At 35.0% G+C, this 23,560-nt stretch overlaps 2 protein-coding genes across 3 annotated transcripts; both read right to left on the bottom strand.

The window, feature by feature from the left end:
• Positions 1 to 755: 755 nt before the first annotated feature.
• On the bottom strand, positions 756 to 3,051 carry LOC112508933 (omega-hydroxypalmitate O-feruloyl transferase-like). Its single transcript, XM_025113793.1, has 3 exons — positions 3,011 to 3,051; positions 2,409 to 2,892; positions 756 to 1,812 (listed from the first exon to the last, which is right to left on the bottom strand). Exons 2-3 carry the CDS (start codon positions 2,862 to 2,864, stop codon positions 952 to 954), a joined length of 1,317 nt encoding a protein of 438 aa, XP_024969561.1. The 5' UTR covers positions 2,865 to 2,892; positions 3,011 to 3,051; the 3' UTR covers positions 756 to 951.
• A 1,672-nt stretch (positions 3,052 to 4,723) lies between these two features.
• Positions 4,724 to 14,558, bottom strand: LOC112509703 (protein DEK-like). Of its 2 annotated transcripts, none has more exons than XM_025114800.1 (11): positions 13,811 to 14,558; positions 13,697 to 13,730; positions 9,998 to 10,077; positions 9,755 to 9,814; positions 8,619 to 8,732; positions 8,447 to 8,527; positions 8,148 to 8,198; positions 5,780 to 6,287; positions 5,512 to 5,609; positions 5,388 to 5,418; positions 4,724 to 5,285 (listed from the first exon to the last, which is right to left on the bottom strand). In XM_025114800.1, the coding sequence occupies exons 1-11, from the start codon at positions 14,192 to 14,194 to the stop codon at positions 5,113 to 5,115; spliced, it is 1,614 nt and encodes a 537-aa protein (XP_024970568.1). In that variant the 5' UTR covers positions 14,195 to 14,558; the 3' UTR covers positions 4,724 to 5,112. The 2 variants fall into 2 exon arrangements, with proteins under 2 accessions (XP_024970568.1, XP_024970569.1); XM_025114801.1 differs by having other exon boundaries at positions 8,619 to 8,729.
• Between the last annotated feature and the right edge of the window lie 9,002 nt (positions 14,559 to 23,560).

The raw sequence follows: 23,560 nt of genomic DNA, 5'->3' as shown, positions 1-23,560 counted from the left end.
TAATTTATAGTTAATATTTAATAATAATTAATATTTATTTATAATTTATAATAATAATTTATAATTAATATTAAACAAAATTATAATTGAAAAAAGTATCAAAAAGTTCCTCGTAAGCTACTCCAAGTGGCCTACAATAAGTTATCTTATAAACTAGTTTACGTAGATCCAAATGATTACTCAAAAAATAAGCTAGTTTATATTTGTCAAACAATGTTTTAAGATATTCTTCTTCCTGATTGGGAATTCCTTGATTTGTGTAGTATGTGATATCCTCCTGTGGTGCTTTCCAAGGTGATCGTGTTTTTTTCGTATAACTGGCTTAGAGTTAGATTGAAATCATGTAATAATCTCGACTGAAACGCTTGGTGTATCAGCCCTTTATCGACTTTGTTGTTAGCGCTAGCCTCTTGCTAGCCTTCGGTGGTTCGTTAATAAGATTGTTGTTTCTAAAAAAAAGAGAACTCCAAAATATATAGATGCAAGAAACATAACCACAATGATGGTGTCTGATTGGTTTAAACTTGGCTACAAAGGTCAAAAGTACATGGAGGTCCCAAATTCAAATCCAATAAGGAATAAAAATCCCCTTATGGCCACGGAGGTTCAAATGCGGTGACTTCAAGCTATCTGCAAAGCAGGTGGTCGTCTTGGGATTAGTCGGCTCGCATAGCGGTTCCAGATTAATTAAAAAAAAACATATGTATGTAGCATGAATGTTATAATAAATTTCTATCACGATCACGGAAATAGACTTTTTAGCAAAAACACAAATCATCATTCATAGATCTAGCTTTCCACGTCTTCAATACAAGTTCAGTCAAGTGAATCGAGCTTTCAATATATGATATCGATATGAATTCTGTAAATTTAAAGATAAAAATCATGAAAAAAATAGCAAATATTTTGGCAACAGATAGTAATTCCATGATGAACCTTGATTTTGTAGATCTAGATGTGCTTCATGAGTTCTTCGAAGGTTTTCATGGCGGAAACAGGCAATCCAAGCAACACATTCACACTTTTCCTCTGCTTTCCATGTGATAAGAACAGGATTACTTCTTTCTCCGGTAATGCCACCGGACCTGACATAATCGGCTCGCCCCAACCGAAATCCTGGGCGTGGAATGATAGTTTTGACCATGTGGTGATCAACAGCGTAGACGCCAGTGATGGCCTAGCTCTTGTTACCTCGAAATAATCAATCGCAGATCTCATGTAACCATCAGTAATCATTTTCACCGCCTCGTGAACTAACTTCACCGTGAACGACAGCGGATTTTCTATCTGTTCTCCGGCCTTGCATATAGAGTTGGTTAGCACGATGCCGTTACCAGAGTATCCTTCCGGCAACGGTGGTTCGAATCTGGAGCGTCCGTCTACGGCGAAGAGGAGTTTTGTTTTCTGATCTGGTTTCATTTGAAGTGCTTCGGTTCTGGCTTTCCAGACGAAAGCCGATAGAGCTTCAAAAGAGGTGCAAGTCGGCATGTCGCCGTCTGCGGTGGCTTTGATTTTGAGGCGTTGAATGTCGTCCGGTGAGAAACAAAACGAGCGGTAAGCTAATTCTTCTTTGTAGAGATCAACGGTGTTTGATACGTCTTCGATCTCGGCGAATTCATCATGAGGGAATTCGACGAGGGGAGGGTTTCTGGCGTTGAGAATCGTCCGGTCGAGGAATGGAGGCACTTCTAGCGGTAAGCCTCTGGCGGTTCGGCTCCAAGAACTGATGAATTCCATGGCGGCAATTCCATCGAACAGATTATGGTTCATCCCCAGTCCAAGCACAAATCCTCCACATTTGAATTTTGTAACCTGCCATAGTTTTAGACCAAAGAAATAGTGTTGCGTAATTCAAATATAAATTTGATTTTCTCATATCAACTCCTTGCAACTTAAAAAGCAGTTGTGATTTGTGATGTGAGGGTGAGAAGGAGAGTTATGTTAAAAAGAAATTTGGACTCTTGATCAACTTTAATCTCAAACCCACTTATGAATCACGCTTGATAGGAGGATTGATCTGGTGCATTTTGGTGCATCTCATCCTAATGTGTATTTATGGTGGAGATCTCTTCTTACGCTTCTCACATCAACTCTCCTTTTTACCGGAACTCAACTCTATAACAGCAAATCTATATATCACATGTATAATTTTAGGGTCGGGTTTAGGGAAAAACGCTAAATAAATTGAAAACCAGAAAACCATGAAAAACAGATGAAAAATTATATTAAACCATCTAAATTAGGACATATACTAAAAACTAAAAAGTAAGACCCTAAAAACGTTTTTTTTTTTTTTTTAAAAACAAATATCGCGTTATAAGAACTACGTATTGGATCATGGCATGTCACAAGCTTTTAGAACATTGGTTAGAAGAGGTTAGTTAAATTGATCAATCAAAACGACTAACCTGAACAACAAGCGGAGGAATTTCAAGAATGTTTTTAGCACCAGGAACATCATAAACCAACTTGCCAAGAGTCATAGGATCAGGTTTTGTATGATCACCGATATCTTCAATATTACAGTTAGCCTCGGCCTCAACAAAAACCGCACCTTCATTGGTGCAATCGACTATCAATTTCCCTTCAGAGCTAATGGTCAACCTTCCAGCAGCAGGATGGTAATGAACAAGAACCTTAGACAACGCATCCTTAATCACCTCAGCGGCCATCTCATTCCCTTTCTCCTCAGACTTAAAACAATAAATTGTACGCACTATAACAGCAATGTTCTGGTCCAAGTTAGACAGGAAATAGAGACCCTTTTCAGTTTCCTCAAAGGGTTGCACAAGCGTCGGCTCTCCCATCCGTGTGACAATCAATTCAACCCCTGACTTATCACTGTAGGTTCCGGTAGTCACCATTCTAGCAGTCTTGTTGATTTTGAAAAACCTGTTATGAAACCATCAAAAGTTTTTTCAGTAAAAAAAATGTATAACAATTGACAGATAAGTGTGAGTTTGGAGCATGCAAATGATCATACTACAACATGCATCTTTCATGATTGTACCTTTAATTTTGGGAGATGAGAGTAGAAAACCAAAATGGTGTATTCATTGGGAAGAAATTATGGGTCTTTATATAGAGATTGATACAAGATATGGGAAGATGAACAACATAATATTTTGGTTAACAATAAAAATGAAAGTGACATGTGATCAAATTTGGGGGTTTTTCTTTCATTATTGGTTTACCTTACACATTAAATAATTAGAGAGGGTGGAGAAGACTTAATTATATATTTGTTTTTAATAATTGCTTGTCTATTTTATTTTTTTATTTTTTGTTATTAACTTGGATATCCAACCCGCTATACGAGTCGACTAATCTCAGGGCGACCACCTGTTTTGCAGATAGCCCGGAGTCACCGCATTTGAACCTCCATGGCACAAGGGGATTTTTATTTTTATTTTTGGATTTGAACTTGGGACCTCCTGGTACTTTTGACCTTTGGATTCAAGCTCAAATCAATCAGGCACCACCCTTGTGGTTTGTCTTTTTTATATTATGGTAAAGAAAAAAAAGTATGGTTATAATAGTGTTATATTATGTTTCTTTACATGAAACACTAAATTAAACCGGTTATCAAAGGGTTTTTAGCTTAGCAGTATCGTATTTTTTGGCCTCCTAGGAGGTCAGGGGCTCAAAGCTCACCATAGGTGAGGAGGGTGTGTGTGTGTGTGAGTTTATTTGTTGTATATAAATATTATATACTTCAAAAAGAACAGGTTAGTTATGGTATTTATATTATGTTGTTATTTGAAAGGTAGAATCAAGTTTAGGGAAGAAAATATTATTGATTAAAATTAAAATCATGTGAATCTTTATTTTTGCCTGATGTTGGTGTATTAAGACAATCAAATAGATTATAAACAAAATTATACGACACTCATGCACCCATACCTTTTTAACAAAGGGTGAAAAAACTTATGAACAAGTGTTGCACTGCTTACAAAATACATGCATACCAAAAAAATATTGTTTTACCAGTATCTGGTAACCCATCTTTTCTAGAAATCAAGTTTAAGTCACATGAGTATGAATTTTATCATATATAGATAATGGGCAAAATTGTCCAAAATAATCAAATCTATTCAACTAAATTCACTTTTTAGCCACTTTTAGAATTGAATCCTAATTTTAGCCAGATTTTATACAAATGCATACATATATTGTTGACACATTGATACAATATTTGAAGTGTATGGTGTGGAGGAGAGTGGGTAGTCTACTGGTACTTACCAATACCATATGGGACCAACAATTTAGGGTGTGGTATGGTTGGTGGGGGTTGGCATCCAAGATTTTGGTTGCTTGACAAACTAAACTACCCTTCACATCTAAAGTTCTAAACATTATGCAAATTCAATCTTCAAAAGTAATGCCTATTAAATGACCAATATTCAATCAAATTGGTATATTTGTGGCACGATCCAGACCACTTACAGGTACTTGTACATTGGCCGATCAAAAAACTTGCGCATACTGACCTTACCTGCTAGGCTAAAGCTGTAAAGATCTAACGGTAGATAGATATCTACTCATGATGAGTTACGCCAGTAAATACAGAGATTTTTTTTGCTATTTTTCTGTAAAATGACTACTTAAAAGCTTTCTCTACAAATGGTATGAAACAGGGAAAGTAATCAGAATGGAAACAAGCATTCAAAGCACAAGAACATGATGCAATTACAAACATCAACCACCAAAACAGTAGTTATTTAGTGCACATGGATCAGATAAATAAACGTTCATATACTCCCATTAAAATCCATACCAACTCTGCAAATTTAAGTTCTAAGAGCTAAACTTCAATCGGTAAAACAAACTACAGCAGAAAATTTATAAGCTGACTGGTGTCAACAAAACCTAAGAAAACTACAAAAGCCCATCAAAACAAACAAGTTCTTCTACCAAATGAGCTCCCGATCTATGGTACAAAATAATGCAAGTAAAAGTTATAGAACACATGAGAACAGCCAAGTTCTTGGTGTATCCTGCACAGAAACTGCTGATGGTAATTTCTGTACATTGATTACCTCTGGTAGCCACCTTGTTCTTTCCTTATGTTAGACATGTTTATCTAACTGTTATAGATAACACCTACACAGCCTATGAATCATTGTCATTATCATCATCACCATCTTCATCTTCATCCTCATCGCTACCTTCTGCTTCTTCTTCTTCTTCCTTCTCTTCATCATCAGACATGCTGTTTATGACATCAGTGATTATGGCCTTCACCTCTGCCTTTCTGTGCAATAGATCCTGACCAAAATGGGCACCTAAAACAACAAAATTAACGAGGTTGGCTAAAAACTGGAAAAAGATGAAGTTCTTACACCATGCTTTCATGTTTGTGGAGAACAAAAGAGAAGTTAGCATACCAAGTTGTTTGATGATATCAGATAAAGTTGCCTGCATCATAAGAAAAAAGATTATATTAGTGACATTAGCCATTAACTTCATTCAGAAAAACAAGATAAAAGGGTGAACATTAGATTCACTTACAGTGTTGAAATCTACTTCCTTCAAAATTTTAACAACCACCGCATGCATCTCTTCATTTGTTGGTTCTTTCTTCGCCTTCTTGTTGGTTTTTCCTTTGCCTGTAGAATGATATTATTTATTTATCAGTAATACGTCTGTATTTGGAACCACTAGCACACAAAAAAATTGCTAGTGTGACACTTGAATGATGATGTCGTGTAAGGATCTTCATGATTACTAATGAAAGCATGTAATAGTGAATCGATTAACAAAAAAAAAACATATGTACCTTGATCTTTTGTAGAAGCCTTTGCAGACTCTTTCTTGCCAGAGGTTTTATCCTTAGCCACAGAAGTCTCTACCTTTTTGCTATTCTTTTCTTCTTTGGATTTCTTACTTGATACCTTAGAACTACCAGAAGCATCAGCACCTTTTTTCGAAGCAGAAGTAGAAGACTTTTTATCGGATTTGGTGGGTGATTTCACATCCTTAGGGGAATTATCTTTTTTATTAGCCTTGGACTTCTCTCCAGTTTTAGTCCCAGAATCCTTCTTAACACTCTTCTTTGAAGAACTCTTTTCACTTGTTAGCTGCTTTTCTGGTTCTTCTTCTTCCTCCTCTTCTTCCTCTTCACCACCTTCTTCTGACTTATTTTCTTCCTCGTCACTTTCTGCTTTTGAAGGTGTAACCTTGTCATCTTCCTCCTGAGAATCATCTTCACTCTCTGAAGCTTCATCTTCATCCACATTTTCTTCCTGAGCCTTGGATGAACGTTTGCGCTTCTCTCCAGATTGTTTCTATAGAAGGAAAAAGGAAGATCATATCTACATTATAACGGTCTTAAGTGTAGAAAATTTGATCAAGACTCATAATACCAAATCCAAAAGTAACAACTCAAAACATGAACACGGTTATAAAGATGGAAAATATCTGATATCTTCATTTAAAATAGCAAACTCCAAACACCAACATGATGATGCCACAAATAACTAATGAAATTTCATAAGCATCATCATTTGGCATTACTATTCCATTTCCATGTATAATCCATACATATTTGCATAACAGTCCAATGTTACAATTGCACATTTTGGGGATTTGGAGCAAGCAAGCAACAAGATCAAGTCAAAAAGACACCAAAAACTGTAATTAAAAAAAAGCCCAGAAAGCACACATGAGAATGAAAATTCAAAGTTGTATGAACTTATGCAATTCATTTGCAGGTTGACAAACTAATCACTTAAAACCTCAAACACAACTTCCATTCACTTTCACTCTTGGCCAACTTGAGAAAAATTAAGCATGTCTTCCCTCTACCTCCTCCTTCATGACCAAATCCATATATAACACTAAATCACCATTTACATGATTATAGCAAATTACAAATGTTGTAATAATTTAGCTATAAACTCAGGCAGATTCCCACCTCTTTGTATGTGGGAACACTGCCCCACATGACTTATCTTTCTCAGCCAACTATAGCCATCTAAAGCATACTGCATGATAAGTTGATAACTATGGCAGTCCTGGTAAAGATGTTGAGATAGATTCTTCCAGCAACATCATATATGGGGTCAAGTAGGGGTTTCTTTTTCTGGTTGCGCAACTGAGGATAGACATGGAAGCCTTAGGCAATTCTGATGACATGACCTCTGATAGGAGTTGTAGAAGATGCAAGATTAGCAGAGAAAACAAGAGGTAGAGATTCATAGCTAGTCTCAAACTAGAGGAAGGGCACTCAAGAGGTAGAGGGTGGGTTGGGTAGTGATCCGAGAGATGAGCTGCCAGAGTCCTACGAATACGATAGACTAGAGGATGTCTCACTGTTTTACCTTCCTTATGTCCCTTTGTACCTACTTTTGATTATATGGTGCTACTTACTTTTTTCAAGTCTTTTGTCTTCTTTCAATCGTCTTCTCTTGCTTAATATTGTATTCCTTTTCCACCTTCTCCTTGTTTCTCATGGTTTCAGATTGTTCTTGCAAGCTTTCTTTTTCACACAATTTTTTGCAGGTCGGGGACCTTCACAGAAATGATCATTCTACCATCCAGGGTAAGGTTAGGTATGCGTACATCTCACCTACCCCAGAGACATACTAGGATTATCTGGTTTGGGGTTCTTTTTTCTATCAACCAATAATTTTGAGTAGGATGACAATGTGGGGAATAAACATAGTTGCATTTGATAAGAGAGGAATTAAAACCAGAATCATAAAATTCCATCAACTTTGTGGTCGGACATAAAATGTTGCAGCAAAATAAACCACACCCACCACAAAAAAGAAACAGCTTTCAGCACATCAGCATGCTGCATATAGATAAATGCAAAACGAACACCATAAAACCCAAATGGAATTTTCTCTAACAAACCACAACTAATCATTTGATTATTAGATAGTAATTTCTTTATTGTCATGTGTGCTATATTACTCATCATGTTTAGCCTGTGCAGCTGATAGGATTAAAAGGCTTTGTGTTGCATCATCATTGATACATGCAAATAAACACAATCAGAAAGATATAATGTAGCAAGCATCAGTCTTCAATCTTCATCACATAGATCGACTAAAATATTGCAATACTAGTCAAGATTTCAACCAACATTGTCCACTTAAATGATCATGCATATACATTTCAGAGGTAGGGAAAACACAAACCTTTGATGGGGTTCTGCTCTTTCTTGCCTTCACTTTTCGTTTTTTACCTTTCTGAAATTAAAGGAAAACAATATTTTAGCTTACACTGCTATTGTTGCTTAATTTATTCACCGCAACCATCATATAGAGAGAACAAAACATACAAGCTGTCATGGAGCACTAAAAAATGGATCTTAGTCTCACACTTTCTCATGGTGACAAACTGGGATGATTAAATATAGCACCCTTGAAAATCAGTTTCTGCAAAGAAACATCAAGTGGGGACTGGGGAAATGTATTGATTTGAGAGGAATACGAACCTGTTCTTTGTCAGCAAGCAGGACTTCAGTTGTAGCATGTGGAGATTGTAGAAACTCTAACAATTTTAATGAAACATCTTCCTGAAATATATGCCCACAATGACATGATGTTCAGAACAGTGTGTACCATAGTGCATGGTTCAGATTAGATGATGCTAAAATGAATGCTTGCCTTCTTAAGAGATGACTTTTGAATTTGAAGATTTAAGACATCACAAAAATCAAACAACTTTTCTTTAACACATTTGTCAAGTTTCTCCTTCAACTTTGTCTTTTGCTTTTCCTGCTGCAGAAACAAATCAACAACACAGCCACTCATTTTAGGTATAATTTATAACCACAAATATGATCAAAAAAGAACGATCAGTGGTTGCCATCACTCCTACATAGAAACAGTTGGGAAGTGCAAAAAGGACCCACAAAAGTTTTCTTTTAAGGTAAAGATCCCCACCGAGACGTAAGAATCTCACGATGCATAAAATGAACTTCTTCAAAAAACTGTCTTTTTCAAGAAATATGGCACTCTTCCTATTCCTATTATTAAGGGTCTAATATTTCCATAGGCAGCTTCTATTTAATTGTTCACTTAGTCAAGAATGGAGTAACAATTTGCCACATCTATGGTTGATCATAAATTGGTATTTACTGAATATGACAAATGATAACCATACAAGATTGTGCCATGTGCTTTGCCTTTATGTTCATCAAGTTTCTGCTTTTCCTTGGCAAAAATAGTGTAAAGAAAATAATCGCATGTACACAATTAACTCACCAGAAACTGGGTTACAATTTACAAAGAAACTGATCATAGGAGTTTAAGACATAAGACAGTGATCTGGTCCTGTCATGTCTCCTAGTGAGTCATCAAAGTTAAGCTCATAATGACCAAAAAAAGCAAGTTCTGATCATGCTAATCATTTGTCATTTTGCATCAGGATCTGTTCAATTTATAATTTGTATTTGCTTACTTACTGCTGCAAGGGTAAGTTTAAAGACTTATATGCATTTAATCATTTCTTATTACTCAAACCTCCTGAAGACTGAGCACCCACAAGTTTGATTAAATGATTTCTCATTTGCATCAGGATCTGCCTTATTTTCATTTTCATTTTTTACTTATTGCAAGGGTAAATGCGGAATCATACAGGAATGTGACCATCTCCTATCAATTTTCACTGTCAAAGTGAATGGGGAAGAAAAACAAAGAAGTGGACGGCACAGAAGAAAGGGATAATCAGAAACATGTAAGAGATCAAGTAGAATATGCCAACTCACAAACACGATATTCAATAAAGCAGAAATGTTCACCTCATCATCAGCCCAGACAAAGCCAGAAAACATGCCAATGTTCTTCTTCAAAGTGTTCATCTGCAAGGGCATGCATCGCAATCAACAATCAGAAAACAACATGACCAGCAAAAGTTAGCTGTCATATGTATGAAAAGAAAGATACATGCATACACAGGTATGTCATGAGTGGACCAAAGTTCAGATAAACAGAGGAAAAAAGTTTGACAAACGGGTTTAAATTTTCAGTATAAGACTTTTCACCTTTGCTCGTTTTCCAAAAAGAATGTTGTGCAGTGACTGCAAGTTATCATCAGCCTTTCTCTTGGACAGCTTGTATGCCACTGAAACAACCAATATGGTAAGATTTACACAGGCAAACACACACATGAGGTATATAGTTAAGAAAGCAAAGCCAACAAAATAAGCAAAACATGAAATGTGATCAAAAAAGATACCAGTCACTGAAACATTTTGCCTATCTAACAATATATTTGAAAGGACTATGGATGCACAAATATGAAGTAGAACCTTAACCTTGTCAAACACATGTAAGAAAATCTAAATAAAACTATCAATTACAGGATCACTTATTGATACCAGGTGCAATCATTTACAAGCTAGTGTATACTTCAAAATCTAAATCAAACAAGATTAAATTTTGGGTGATAGCTAAGCACACAGATTCCTTGCCAATTTAGAGCTCAAATTAAATAAACATGAAAAAGAAATGCTATTGAACAAGCTATGTAGTTGGGAGAGGTGCAAATTTTCAATATTTATGAATGAAGACATTACAAGTCTGCTCACAAAAAATCCTACAGAAAGCATATGAGTAGTACAGTAGTACTTTCGCCTCTAGACATAAAATCCTTACAGAAAGCATATCCAAGTAATAGTTTCACCCATCTCAAACAACAAATCATAAATGTAGGCTAGGTTGGCATTTTTAGTTCGAATAAATAGCTAAGATTGGTTTCACAAACAACTATGCCGTTTGTAGTTTATAAAGAAGCTGGAGGTTCAAAAAGCACAATACATGAGAAGGACAAGTGGGTTCAGCTCACAGATTGCAAGAGTAGATGACTTCTATTTCTACATATATTAAGATGCATTAGTCTTGTAAGATAATCAATAATTTGTCTTTTAAAACATCAGCAATAACTCATGTAGAGTGCTCCACTGGTACCTCCTTGAAATATCTAAAACCATAAATCCTAATAGAAACCATGAACACCGACCTATATACTTCTGCAAGCTTACTACAACATGCTACTACTCTTCTCAAGCTTACACAACAGCCTAAAATCACTTCAAAAGGTGCACTTTTTCAATGTTGGATGACAGGAATACATACTAATCTTTAAAGATAACATAAACATAGAAACATCAAAAAATCAACTACAGAAAATGTACAGTTTTCCTTTGCTCACAAGAAGATAATCCACCATTTTCTTTATCAAATCAATTCAGTTATTTGTCATACCACCAAGATTTTAAAAACAGAATCAGGCCTCGAGGCGTTTTCCCTCGGTGAGGCAAGGCGTAAACCCCGAGGCGGATGTGTGTGTGTATATGTATAATACAAAATATATATACTAAATATATAAAAATAGTACAATACACTGTATTTACTACTATATATATATATAGCACAAAAATTCTGGACATATATATAATTAAAGTATTTATACAAAATATATATACAAATAATACAATATATATATATGTGTGTGTGTGTATATAATATTCAAGCACGGCAAGAATAGTGACTGACAAATTGAAGACACCGATTATACATATAAACGCACACAAAGTGGAAGTACAACAGTCTTTTTTATTGAAGGATGCCTTTTATTGTAGAAACAGCTGGTCTTTGGGTCTTTAAGTAAAAAGTACAACTTTTAGGTTCATCTTCTTTCTCTAGAAAAGAACCAGTTGGCTAAACAGAAATCATTAGAGGCCTCCACCTCACCACCACTCACCGCCTCAATATGTGCCTCTCTCTGACTGAGGCGTACGCTTCAGCTAACCTGAGAAGGCGCCTCAGGTTTGGAATCCTAAGGCCTCTCCCCAAGGCGTACGCCTCAAACAATTATGAAAACAATGCATACCACTGCTGCCCTAGGTATAATAAGGCTAACAAAGCAAGCAAAAACAGTCTAAAATGTATGTCACAAGAAGCAAAAGATTATTCAAGCTTAAGCTCCCACTTAGAAATAGAAAGGCTATCATGTTAAGCAAACAAACACCCTCCGAAACTTATGTCACAAGAAGCAGAAGAGTCAAGTTTAAGCCCACCAGCATTAAAATTTTGTATATCAGTGTTAGAAATTCAGTCAGACACCGTGTGACTTTGTATGAAAGATTAAAGTAATATGTATAAAGCAAGTATAAAAGCTCCAACAGAATGTTAGAAAATCACCCCCCTCAAGGACATCCCAACACTTGATGAGATACTATGATACCATAGTTTGGGTTGTGTGATATATAGCTGAATAACCTAATAAGGATTCAAGAATGCAAAGCACCACCAAATTTCAATTTGAGAACACTAAGAATCCTAGGTCATAAGAAGAACTATAAGAAAAACCAAAATAAACAAGGGGAAGCAGTGACAGGATCAGAGAACAGAAATGGCAATGAAAATGAAGTTGGAGGGGGGAAAAAAAAGATAAGACATGCAATTATTTGAGGGAGAAATATTTGTGAGAACATATATGCAATTAGCCAATTACACAGATTCAGGAAGGAGTATCATTCATATGAATCCCTAACAGAGTAACCATTGGGCTCAGAAGATTAAAAGGTAAAGAAATAGGTAAAGTGTGAGGGTTCAACATATATAATCATGAGTAAACTGTTAGGGTCAACATATATAATCATGAGCAGTGGTCCATATTAGGTGGATAGGGTTAAAGGGTGCAAATTAATAACTGCAATGGTTCACAGAGCTTTGAATTCATCATGCTTGCCAACCCCACACCTTCAGCACCCAAATCCACAGCTGCACTTTTTGGGTGTCATGTGGTGTTTCATTGAAAATACTCATGTGAAGTGTTTACATGCTTCAAAGATATAGCACAAGTAACAACACAAATCACAAAGTGACATGACCAACAAAATAACAAAAGGAAATATGTTCTATACATCTATCATGCTTGATAATTGGTACATGTTAGGATAAGGTGCCCAAACTAAATACTCATAATTGATGACACGCAGACCCTGAAGAGGCATCCCTGCCCTAAAGATGTCTCTCAAGTCGAACAAGGGGAATACAATCACTTAAACCACCTCAACATCATGACTCAAAACCCCAAATGATCTAGTTATCCTAATTAGGCATAAACAGCATCCCAACACCAGCAAGCATTTAGAACAAATAATTCCCAACCCAGCCCTCGGGTAATACCTTCTGCATCATGGATTCAAATCCTCCTTTTCCTTGCCCACTAAGAGAACAGACTCCCAACAACTACAAATACTAAAACACATCAAGGTTACAACCAATAATCCATTTACACATTTTAAAACCTAATCTGATGACCCTATTTAAAACTCAGTGAATGCAGTAGTAAAAAAACAAAACCCCCTCAAACATTTGCACAGTTTGCTAGACATCAGCAAAGCTCGAGTAGGGGAGACGGTAAACCAGCATCAACAAAAGCCACCACTTAAATACAATCATCAATAACCCTTCAGACTTACTTTGTTGCTACTGGTATTAACCTTGCATCATTGTTACAAACTTAGAAACTCATACTTTCTACAGTATATTAGAAGAATACCTAGTAACCACTGTAACACAAGACATATGCATATACATGATGACAGGTGAATAATTAAAGCTGCTTCTTGTGTATAATTAAGGAACTTCAAGAGCTTTTCTTTTTGGCTAATCTTTCAACCCTAATTTTAGAACTGAACATGAATTAAGCACAAAGGCAGTCATAAACGTACCATTTGGAATATCCTTGAGCTGGGTGCCTGGTCCCTGCATCGATCCGTATAAACGCGTGTAAGAAAATTTCAAAATTTCTAGTCAAAACAATGATGAACAAAATGGCGACTTACTTTTTCTATGGAGAACGGTTTGGTGGCAGAAAGCCTACTCATAGACTCCGTATATCGTTCAACGGTCTTCCTCTCCCTGGTTGGCCTCTCGATCGGCGTAACAGGTTCTTTTGCACTCGAATCAGTCTTCACTTTCTTTGAACTGCCTTCTTTTTTGGCGCTATTTTTTGCCCCTCTTTTACTAGACCCTTTACTTTCCTCGGCCTCTTCTTGATCATCACTCTCTTCGTCTTTAGCTTCTTCTTCTTCCTCTTCTTCTTTAGTCTCTTGCTGTTCTTCACCTTCTTTTTCGGATTCCTCCTTGTCCTTCATTTCGACTTCTTCTCCAACGTTAGGAACGTCTTCTTGTTTTTTACCCTCTAGGGTTTCCATCTCGGATGCCATTGAAAAACACAAAACAAACGATAAATCACAAACTCTGTGTGTATTGAGATTCAGACAGTGTGAGCGTATGTGTAAGTAATCACACAGACAGATCAAGAAACACCCAAAAACCCCTGTAAGGTGGAAGAGAAGTGAAATTATTGGGCAGGTTGTACGAGAAGAGACAGAAATAAAGGACTGGGCTTTGTTGATACTGCGATTGAATCTGAGAAAGGGGTGAGAGAAACGTTGAAATGGTTTTTGGGGGAAATCTTGGGCGGGCTCGATTGAATTTTGGGGAAGAATTAGAGGGTTTTGAATTTCGTGCCAAATGTATTAGCGCAGTTTCTTCGCGGTTCAACCAAATTTTTGCATCTTTTGCTTTTCTTCTTAATTCACAAAAATCTCTTCCTTAAATCAATTTAAAGCTTTTTAAATCATCTGAATTTTAATTTTGATTGTTTTTGGTCATTAACAACTACACATCCACACAAAAATTCAAATCTAAAGTCCACTTGAACCCGAGCCCAGGTCGAGTCAAATCTTAAAACCCGATTGGGCCTAATTTTTTTCTAAAAGTCTAGTTCAAAAAGCTTGGTCAAGCTCAAAAAAACTCGTTCGGGCACACCGAAGAAACCTAGTTCTTTTCTTATTGAAAATGGGCTTAGAAGACTTAGGTTAGCGGAGAACCTAACATGGTATGGCGGTGTACCTTGCACTTGTTTAACCGATCTTTGCAAATATAATTTTTTTTTGTGCATTGAGCACATGCTAACTTTAAGAGGTGCTTTAGAATATTAAAAAATACAAGGGATATCAAACAAAAACGGAAAAATCTCTTCAAATCAACCAAAAAATCCCTCGAAAGTTGAAACAATGTAATTCAGCTAAAAACACATCAGACGACTTTGTAGACTGTAATTCATTATATAAGTGCATCGGCTAGACTATAATCTTGGGTTTACTGTTGACTCAAGTCTTGTACATCTCTATCAAGAATAGTTGTCTAATGATTATATCCAGTTTTGTTATCACCTCCGATAATTTATCAACTATTTTAGTAAGTTGAGCTTTCAAAATCAAATTATTAACTTAATATAGGCTTGGGTCCATAAGCTTCAAAAAGTAGTGATATGTTCAAGTTTTTTACTATGTGGTATAGTATGTAATTAACATAACAATAGGTGTAGACAGGTTGAGTTGAGTATTAGCTTATTTCAATGTAACATCGGTTACGCTAATTCTTAATAAAAAGAAACTATTTATCCAAAAGATTTTCCATAAAACAATCTCMAAGCAAATACGGGATATATGTTATAGATTTCCACCAAAAATAAAATAACGAAGCCTGCAACCGACGATTTTAGGTACTATAAGTCGGGTCCAAAAATACAAATGTATCTACCCAAAAGTATTATATACATAGATACAACTCAATACGATATATGCACAACAAGTACCAAAAAGATATCCAGGATCTGGAATCCTACAAGCAGATCTAAACTGTTTTATCTTTCCCTTGGACAGCTACCGACCTTCCTGAAAATAAAATTTATTCTAAAAAAATAAGCGACAAGGCTTAAAAAATTATACCAAAGCTTATAATTATATATTTTATAAAAAAATTACAAATATTAGACGAAACAAAACAGAAAGAATCGTTTATTTGTGAATTAGACTGTTAACTCAAAAATCTGCCAAAATTTCGTCCAGGAGCGCAGTACAACCAGAGGCTCTGGTCGTCCAGAGGGCCTCTGGTCCTGAAGGACTTCCATACTTGGCCATTTAATCACAGCAGAAAACTTAGCAGAAAACTTTGGATCTTTCATCCTTAACATACAATGCTTAATAAGACTTTTAGGATAATTAAGATCAATTACAGCACCAAAAAACATATCAAATACAAAAGGCATCACTACCAAAATAGAATATACATGTGCACCACACCCCTCTTCGTCTATAGGGCCCGTGCAAAGTATTCACACCCGGCTCCCTACCAATCGGAATACGTGAATACAACAATCGGTATGCCACACCCAACCTCACTCTCCTTTGGGATACGTGGACATACACCATGCTACGGCATATCACACGAAGTAATACCCGTAGATAATGGTTTATCAAAAGACCAAATAAACAGTCTCGGATCCGGACCAACCACAACGTAAAAGGATTAAGAAATACTAAAACAAAGTTATGGAAAATTCACCTTACAAAATAACGCATGCAAAATCAGCAACTTTTCAGTAAGAATTCATATACATATACTATATATAAGTATAAGTTCGGTATAAACTCACAGTGTTTTATTATAAACAACCGAACGCGGTAACATCCAATTCCAATCAACAATAGCATTAAACCTTTAGAGGCTCTAAATAGCCTTAAAACAGCCCCTGGAGTAAACATTTCAAGTATCAATAACCAACTATATCCCAACCTCAAGTTATACACTTTATATCTTGATTATCCTATTTACACTTTCTTGTAAAGCCCTCTGTTCGACCCTGTTTTACTACACTTAGACTCAGATTTAGCCACTGACCTAAAAATACTAAATAAAAGTATCCTCTTAAAGCTTTCTAATGAAACTAACCTCACATTTTTAAGATTTTTCTGTGATTTGTTATGAATTTTTAACACAGCAGCATCAAAGCTGTCAAAATCCAACTTTATAACTCACTGCATGTTGCAGATTTTACCCATTTTAGCTTCAAATTCACACATTAATCAACATTATCTTTTATAATATTTCAAATACAAAATCTAGCCTCTAAATTAACACTTCTACTTGAAATAAACTTGTAATTAGAAGCATACCTTTGATGATTAACACATAATCCTCAAGAATCTAACATGGATCATCAAGGATTGAAGGATTAATCTTAAGTCTGTGTAAATCGCACCTTGAGTATGTGAGAGTTCTAGAGGTGAGAAAATATGACTGATTTAGAGAGCTAGGCACGGTTTTGACCTGTTTTGGTCAACAATCCACCTAGTTTGCCATAGTTGACAGATTTAGTCCTTCATGCGTAACTTGGTCGTTTCAACTCCGTTTTCCACGAAACTTTCCATATCTCATAATTGATATATAAGAAGCTTAAATATAAAATGTTAGCCTCTAACTCGATCCAGAAGTCCATATTCCAATATAACTTAAGTAAGTACTAATCCATAAAATACTATACTAACTTAATTAAACATGCTTAGCAACTTAAATGGACTTTTAGAAAGTTGGATGTTACATTCAACTCGGCAAGGAAAAATAATACCAGGCTCAAGTTCGAATAACTTTTTCAAATCAGCCTCAAGTTCGAGCTTGAATATTTTTGAATTATCGAGTTTGAGTTAAAGCTTGTTTAGGGGCTCAAACTCACGACCAATTCACTCGTTTATTAGTTTTAAGCTCGATAATAAACATATTTTTATTGTATGATTTATGAATACATGCGCATGCTTGGTTTGAAAAAGTATATGCTCAAATAGCTCAACTTGTAACATCTCATACCAACCGTACCAGATACTGTCTACTTTGTCCACACACCTTGACTTACAAGTATAGAACATGTTTGGTTGAGTATCCAGCCTATTATAAGGCAACCTTAGTTCTCCTCCCCAACCGATGTAGGATCGTGAAGTTCCCGACTCTAATACCAATTGTAACATCTCAGACCAACTGTACCATAAATTGTCCCAACCGATATGGGATCTCACACAGCTCGACTCAACTCGACAAAGTTTAATAGAGTTATTGAAAGAGGCAAGTCGAGCATTATTGTTGTGAAGCTCAAGTCGTTAATTTAAAAGAGTTTAATTAGTGTTCAATATCGACTTGTGTCGCTCGTTAAAAATTGAAAAGGTGTACACCCTAAACACAAATGATTTTTTATTTTTTTTATAACTTATATCAAGGGAATGGTTCAAATGAAAACATGAGAACACATTTTTGCTATAAACAATCACATGTGATACTATTATTTCATCACATATGATACTAAATTAGAGACGTGAACAACTTTTGGCGCGATCTAGGTTGCAGGCTAAGTCGCTCTTACACCACTAAGCCCATGACATGTACTATCACATGTGTTACTTACGTAAGTTCTTTTTTAAAAGACAATTCAAAATGTTAACATGGCTTCAATTTTTGATTATTGTATTACAAGATATGGTATTTATTGCTTGGTTTTTGACCATATAGATTGTAACATCGTGTTCTAAATCAAGTTTTATCTTATTAGGACATGTCTTGCAACATCACAGTATTGCCTTTCTTTCTCACCTATTGATCTGTAAATAAAGTTAACGTTCATAAGGGGTGTGCACATAGTAAACTGTTAGTTAGAACCGACCGACCATAATTAGATATATAATTGTAATTGGTTTGGATCGGGTTGAAATCTCAACATCCAATTTTGTTCAATCGGTTCTTGTATGGCGGTCAAGAACTAACCAAATCGGCCAACATCCAATCACCTATCAAATTAAGCATCAGATGACCATCGAGTTACCCATCCAATCAATTTGTTTCCAATTTTTTTAATATGAATTTGTTTTGTGTTGAGTTTTTTACTTTTAATTTTGCTTATACTGGTTTTAACACGTCTTTAAAGTGATTAATCAAATTCACGTTGGAAAATTTGATTGAATGAACGCATTGGATGGATCCAATCCGATCCACTTATCCATTTCATTTGATATTGGATGGATCCATTCCAATTAGTATTGGTTTGATTCAATTTGATCCAATGGATATTCAATAAGAACATCCTATGAATATAACCAAAACAATCCAGTCATTCAATGGGTTGGTTTGGATCGATTATCCAATGTTAATCGAATTGTATCGGTTCGGTTCCCCTCACATTCAATGGATGTCACCAGATGAACATATACTTTAGTTCTTAAGAAAGCACATAACTTCTTATTGATTAAAATCTGCTAGACCATTTTCATCTCGTGCATATTGAATTGTCATTATTATGACGTTAATATCGCTTACACGAGCTCTTAATCTACTGGAGATACATGCACTATATGTCAAATTATATGAGTTTGTGGTTTCATTAATGCATGTGTATATGTATAGTCAGTAAACATGATATTTTATAACTACGGGTAACTCAGTCAAGTTGTGTGCACATCATCTTATCTCATGGGACCCTCTCAAGTGGACATATTGGAACTCGAACCAGTGACCAATTGGGACCAAACTCAATGTCGTATCATTGAATTACCTCTATGAGTTACAATAAACATATTTCACAAAAGCATCACTTCGTGAAATGACCATAGTACTTCATACATTCACGTTTCAAGTCAAACATATTTAAAACAAAAGCATGATATAATTTTGAAAATATATATGAAAGTAAAAACATGACATGAGATGTCTCGATATTAACTGTCACACCATATGAATTGTCTTATTATATTTACTAATAAATTACTAACTCGTCATTCTCAATTAATCAATGCCCACCGATCACATTCAAGGTACATAAGTGAACACGTCGTATATACCAGTTAAAGTACGGCTCTGGTATTTCTATTGACATTACATCCTGTCAATACGTAATCTAGATGTCGTAGTGTCGATCCACATGCATACGAAATGTAAATTTTTCTTGCAATATGTTATATTGGTCATGTCGTATAAAATCATACATTTTTATTACACGCATATGTATATGTCATTTTCAAGTGTGGCGCTTTTCAAATCGATTTCTAATTGTGACTTGGCAAAACGCATCCCTCGAGTTTGTGGGATATATTGTTTGGCCCCCAGTTTTATAGAAAAATATATTGGATTCTTACACTTAATAATCTTCGCAAACTTTCACTTTTAACCCATTACTTTAACATTCTTTTCAACTTAGTATAATTTATACTTGGACGTTACATAAGCCAATAATTGATCAGTCTAAAATCAAGTTTTTAACACATATAAGAGACATAATGGATAATACTCAGTGCCATAAAAGAATAACAACAATGCACACTAAGGAATTCCAACAATAACCATTGATTTTTAAACTCGCTTGTTATTGAATTTCCAACGCATCCCCTTAATCTTCATTCGTTTGCTAGTGTTGTTTAATCATGTGATATATCTTTTATCAATACGTTTGTGTGATGTTCTATGTAAATAAACAACTTTAACCTTTATATTATATGTATCCCCTAAACAACATACTTCATGCAAAAGTGGTCAAAGTGATTGGATTATCTGGGCTCGCCTCATACTTATCTGATTGTAAATAGTATTATAACCTGACAGTTTATTTTTTCTTTAAAACATTGTTTGTAACTGTACACAATGTTATTTGTCTGGGTTGTTTAGCGTTGTTAGTCAGTTAGTATTATGGTATTTTATATAAAAAAAGGTCATGGTATTTTCCCAGCCAAACAAAAAAGACGCGTATTTTTGTGCACCTATCACAAGTTGTAGAGCCTTTGAACCGTTTAATTGTTAGGTCTCTTAATCAGTAATTTCGCTATGAGCTGATTTGTAGTATAGTGGATTTCTATTTTGGTATTTGATATAATGCCTACTTTCTAATATAGTTTGTTCTCGAAAAGTATTTATATATCTAATATGTTTTAGTTGCAGGATGAGTAGAATTAGAAGACGTGTTGAAAACTATATATGCCTCAAAGTACACAACAACAAGATGATTTTGTATTTTGACAGATAACGTAAATACCTGCCTGAAGTAGGTTTTACCGTTTTACAGGAGACACTGACTTTTGGTACTAGTAATGTTAAAGTAAGTTTTAATTGCTCAAATATATGTTTTGTGCATTCATTTGCTTCATTGTTCGTTATTTTAAAATTGTTCAACAGGGGAAATTGATCGGTTATATTTCACACCTTTAGACTATATGAAATTGGACCACAAAGCAAGTATACAATACGGCCCAACATCGTATTTCCAAGTAATAAAGTGGTACAAGTACCGGATTATCGTCCACGCAGATTGTAGCCAAAGTTAGATTAGAGTCCAATGAAAGAGATGATTTCAAATGACGATTTTGAAGACTTTTGTTTGATTTTAAGGTGATTCAAAACAAAATACAGAATATATAAAAGAAGCAAGGGTGTAAGACTTAAGGTGAGACCAAAACACAAATTCCAGCAGCCAATGCTATAGGAATGCTACAGCAAGCAGTGTTTCGAAACTAAGTTCCACCATCTATTTTGAAGGCATTCCTCTCGGACTTCACCATTGCACTATCTTATAGCTTTCCACCCATATCTCTATGTGGTGTCCGGACCGRRRATAGTGACACRATGRTGTTTTCAAAATATATGGATAAACAAATCTTTTTGTTAAAAATCACTCTCTCGAGTCGATTCTCATATCATTCGAGTTGGCGTGTTCTTGATAGTTCATCTCTGAATCTATCACACTTTGACACTTTTGAAGAGTGACCAACCCGTCAGGAGCTAAGTTTGAAAAACATAAATGACAAGTCTCCTTGTCGGCAACTTTCTCAAGTCTACCTCTTATGTCATTCAAGTTAACGTGCTTATTAATGGCTTATCTCTAAGTCCATTGCACTTTAACACTTTCAAGTGATCAACCCRTCAARAAGTGTGCTTGGTTTTATAAAAACTCGAATGAAACAATGAAACGTCGTTTACGAAAACACTTAGCTACTTTTGTTCGGTTTGAAAATCTCATCTTTCCGTCTCACACCCAAGCTATAAAAGCTTAGCTACTCATAAGGGAAAGTAAAAAATAGACGACGGAAAATAAAGACATAAATGTAAATTGCGTAAAGTAAATAACGAGAAAATAAATGACGGAAATGTAAATGACGAGAAAATAAATGACGGAAATGTAAATGACGAGAATGTAAATTGCGGAAATTAAATGATGGAATGTAAATGATAATAATCGTAAATGAACGTAAAATAAAGAACGTAAAATAAAAGATGAGAATATTAAAGAAGAAAAGATGAAGAACTTCAAAAGATTAATAAAACCACCATTGGAGAGGGTTTACAATACTAGCTAATGAAATGGAATACAATGGATGAAAGATGGATTAATGGATCATAGATGAAGGCACCCTAAGCCTTCATTTTATACACAAAAGGGGTTACTAAAAGACAAAAATAAAAGACTTAGAGGCTAAGCTTCCAAAAGCTAGTTACATAATAACAAAATAGTAACTAAAAGGACAATAGCCTAACCAAAGTCTAAACATTGGATTTTAACTAAAAAATCAGCTTTTACAACTGTCTTCCACTAGTCAAAAAGTCAGTGTCTTGACCATTAAGCCCTCAAAAAAACTGCACATGAATCAGATCGACGCTGCATCAATGCTGTAGCATCCTGCTGTTTTCACAAAAAAATCTATATTAGCTTCATCCAAGAGTACCAACAAGTCAACCTCAATATTTAGCTTCATAATAACAAATGTATAAATAAATAAATAAAAATGACTCAATGTGAGAATGAAAAGAAATTATTCTAACTAAAAAGACGTAAAACAAGTGCTTTATGTGTTAAATTCTCAACAATTTTTGTTTCATATCTTGTTGTTGATACGGTGTTTAACTCTTGTTTTGATGTTGGTTCAAATTCTAAATTAGAACAAATCAACTTGATTTTCATAAATAGTTACGAGAGTCCAATTCATTTGCTTCATTTTATTGTTGGCCTATTTTTTTGAAATATTACAGTACCCTATATTATTTTTTAATCACAAAATATATAATTTTTGAGTATTCTTGTCATATTTTTATTCAAACAAAAATCTTGCATTTTATTTTTCAAGCATAAGTTGCAAAAACTACAAACTATTAGTTAATGCAAAAATCGATCTTTAAAAGACAAGAACAACAGATGATATGGGTTAAAAAACACTGTTATCACACTACTGTCTTTCAAAATATTCGACCAACTAAACATATTAGCTTTGAATTTATATATCATATAATTTACAAATTAAAATCACAACAAACTATAACATTAGCATCACGAGCGACGAAGAATAAAACAGAACTTCAAACAAGATCGCCATTTCGGGTTCTCGGCTTCATAATCGAAATGATTTGCACGACATCGCACGCAAGTACATTATTAGTATTAATCAAGGTCTTAACAATCCATAGTATCGAAACACATCAGGTTCATTGTGTTGGATTGAATTCAAATTACCTTAACCCGATTCCACTTCAATAGATTCGATTTGTCATAATTTTGTATCAACTATGTGTTAGATTGTCTAAAGTTAAGTTTTTTTTAGGTTGGATTGATCTGTTTCCTTGATTTTTTAAGCAATCCTAGTTGATACCAACATTTTTTCTTTATTCCAAAATAATTAAGTATTAATTATAAATAACTTTTTTTTCTAGATAAAGAAATTTAAAGG

Source organism: Cynara cardunculus (assembly GCF_001531365.2).
Source record: "Cynara cardunculus var. scolymus isolate 2C chromosome LG 3, CcrdV1, whole genome shotgun sequence".
Taxonomy (NCBI): Eukaryota; Viridiplantae; Streptophyta; class Magnoliopsida; order Asterales; family Asteraceae; genus Cynara; species Cynara cardunculus.
The sequence above is the reverse complement of the archived record's forward strand: the minus strand, read 5'-3'. Positions and strand labels throughout refer to the sequence as shown.

Coding starts and splice junctions, on each gene's coding strand:
- LOC112508933 (XM_025113793.1), bottom strand. CDS start 2,864: ATGGTGACTACCGGAACCTACAGTGATAAGTCAGGGGTTGAATTGATT. Junction 1,813..2,408: donor TTCCTCCGCTTGTTGTTCAG/GTTAGTCGTTTT, acceptor AAACTATGGCAG/GTTACAAAATTCAAATGTGG.
- LOC112509703 (XM_025114800.1), bottom strand. CDS start 14,194: ATGGCATCCGAGATGGAAACCCTAGAGGGTAAAAAACAAGAAGACGTT. Junction 5,419..5,511: donor AGGAAGTAGATTTCAACACT/GTAAGTGAATCT, acceptor CTTATGATGCAG/GCAACTTTATCTGATATCAT. Junction 5,286..5,387: donor TGATATCATCAAACAACTTG/GTATGCTAACTT, acceptor TTGTTGTTTTAG/GTGCCCATTTTGGTCAGGAT.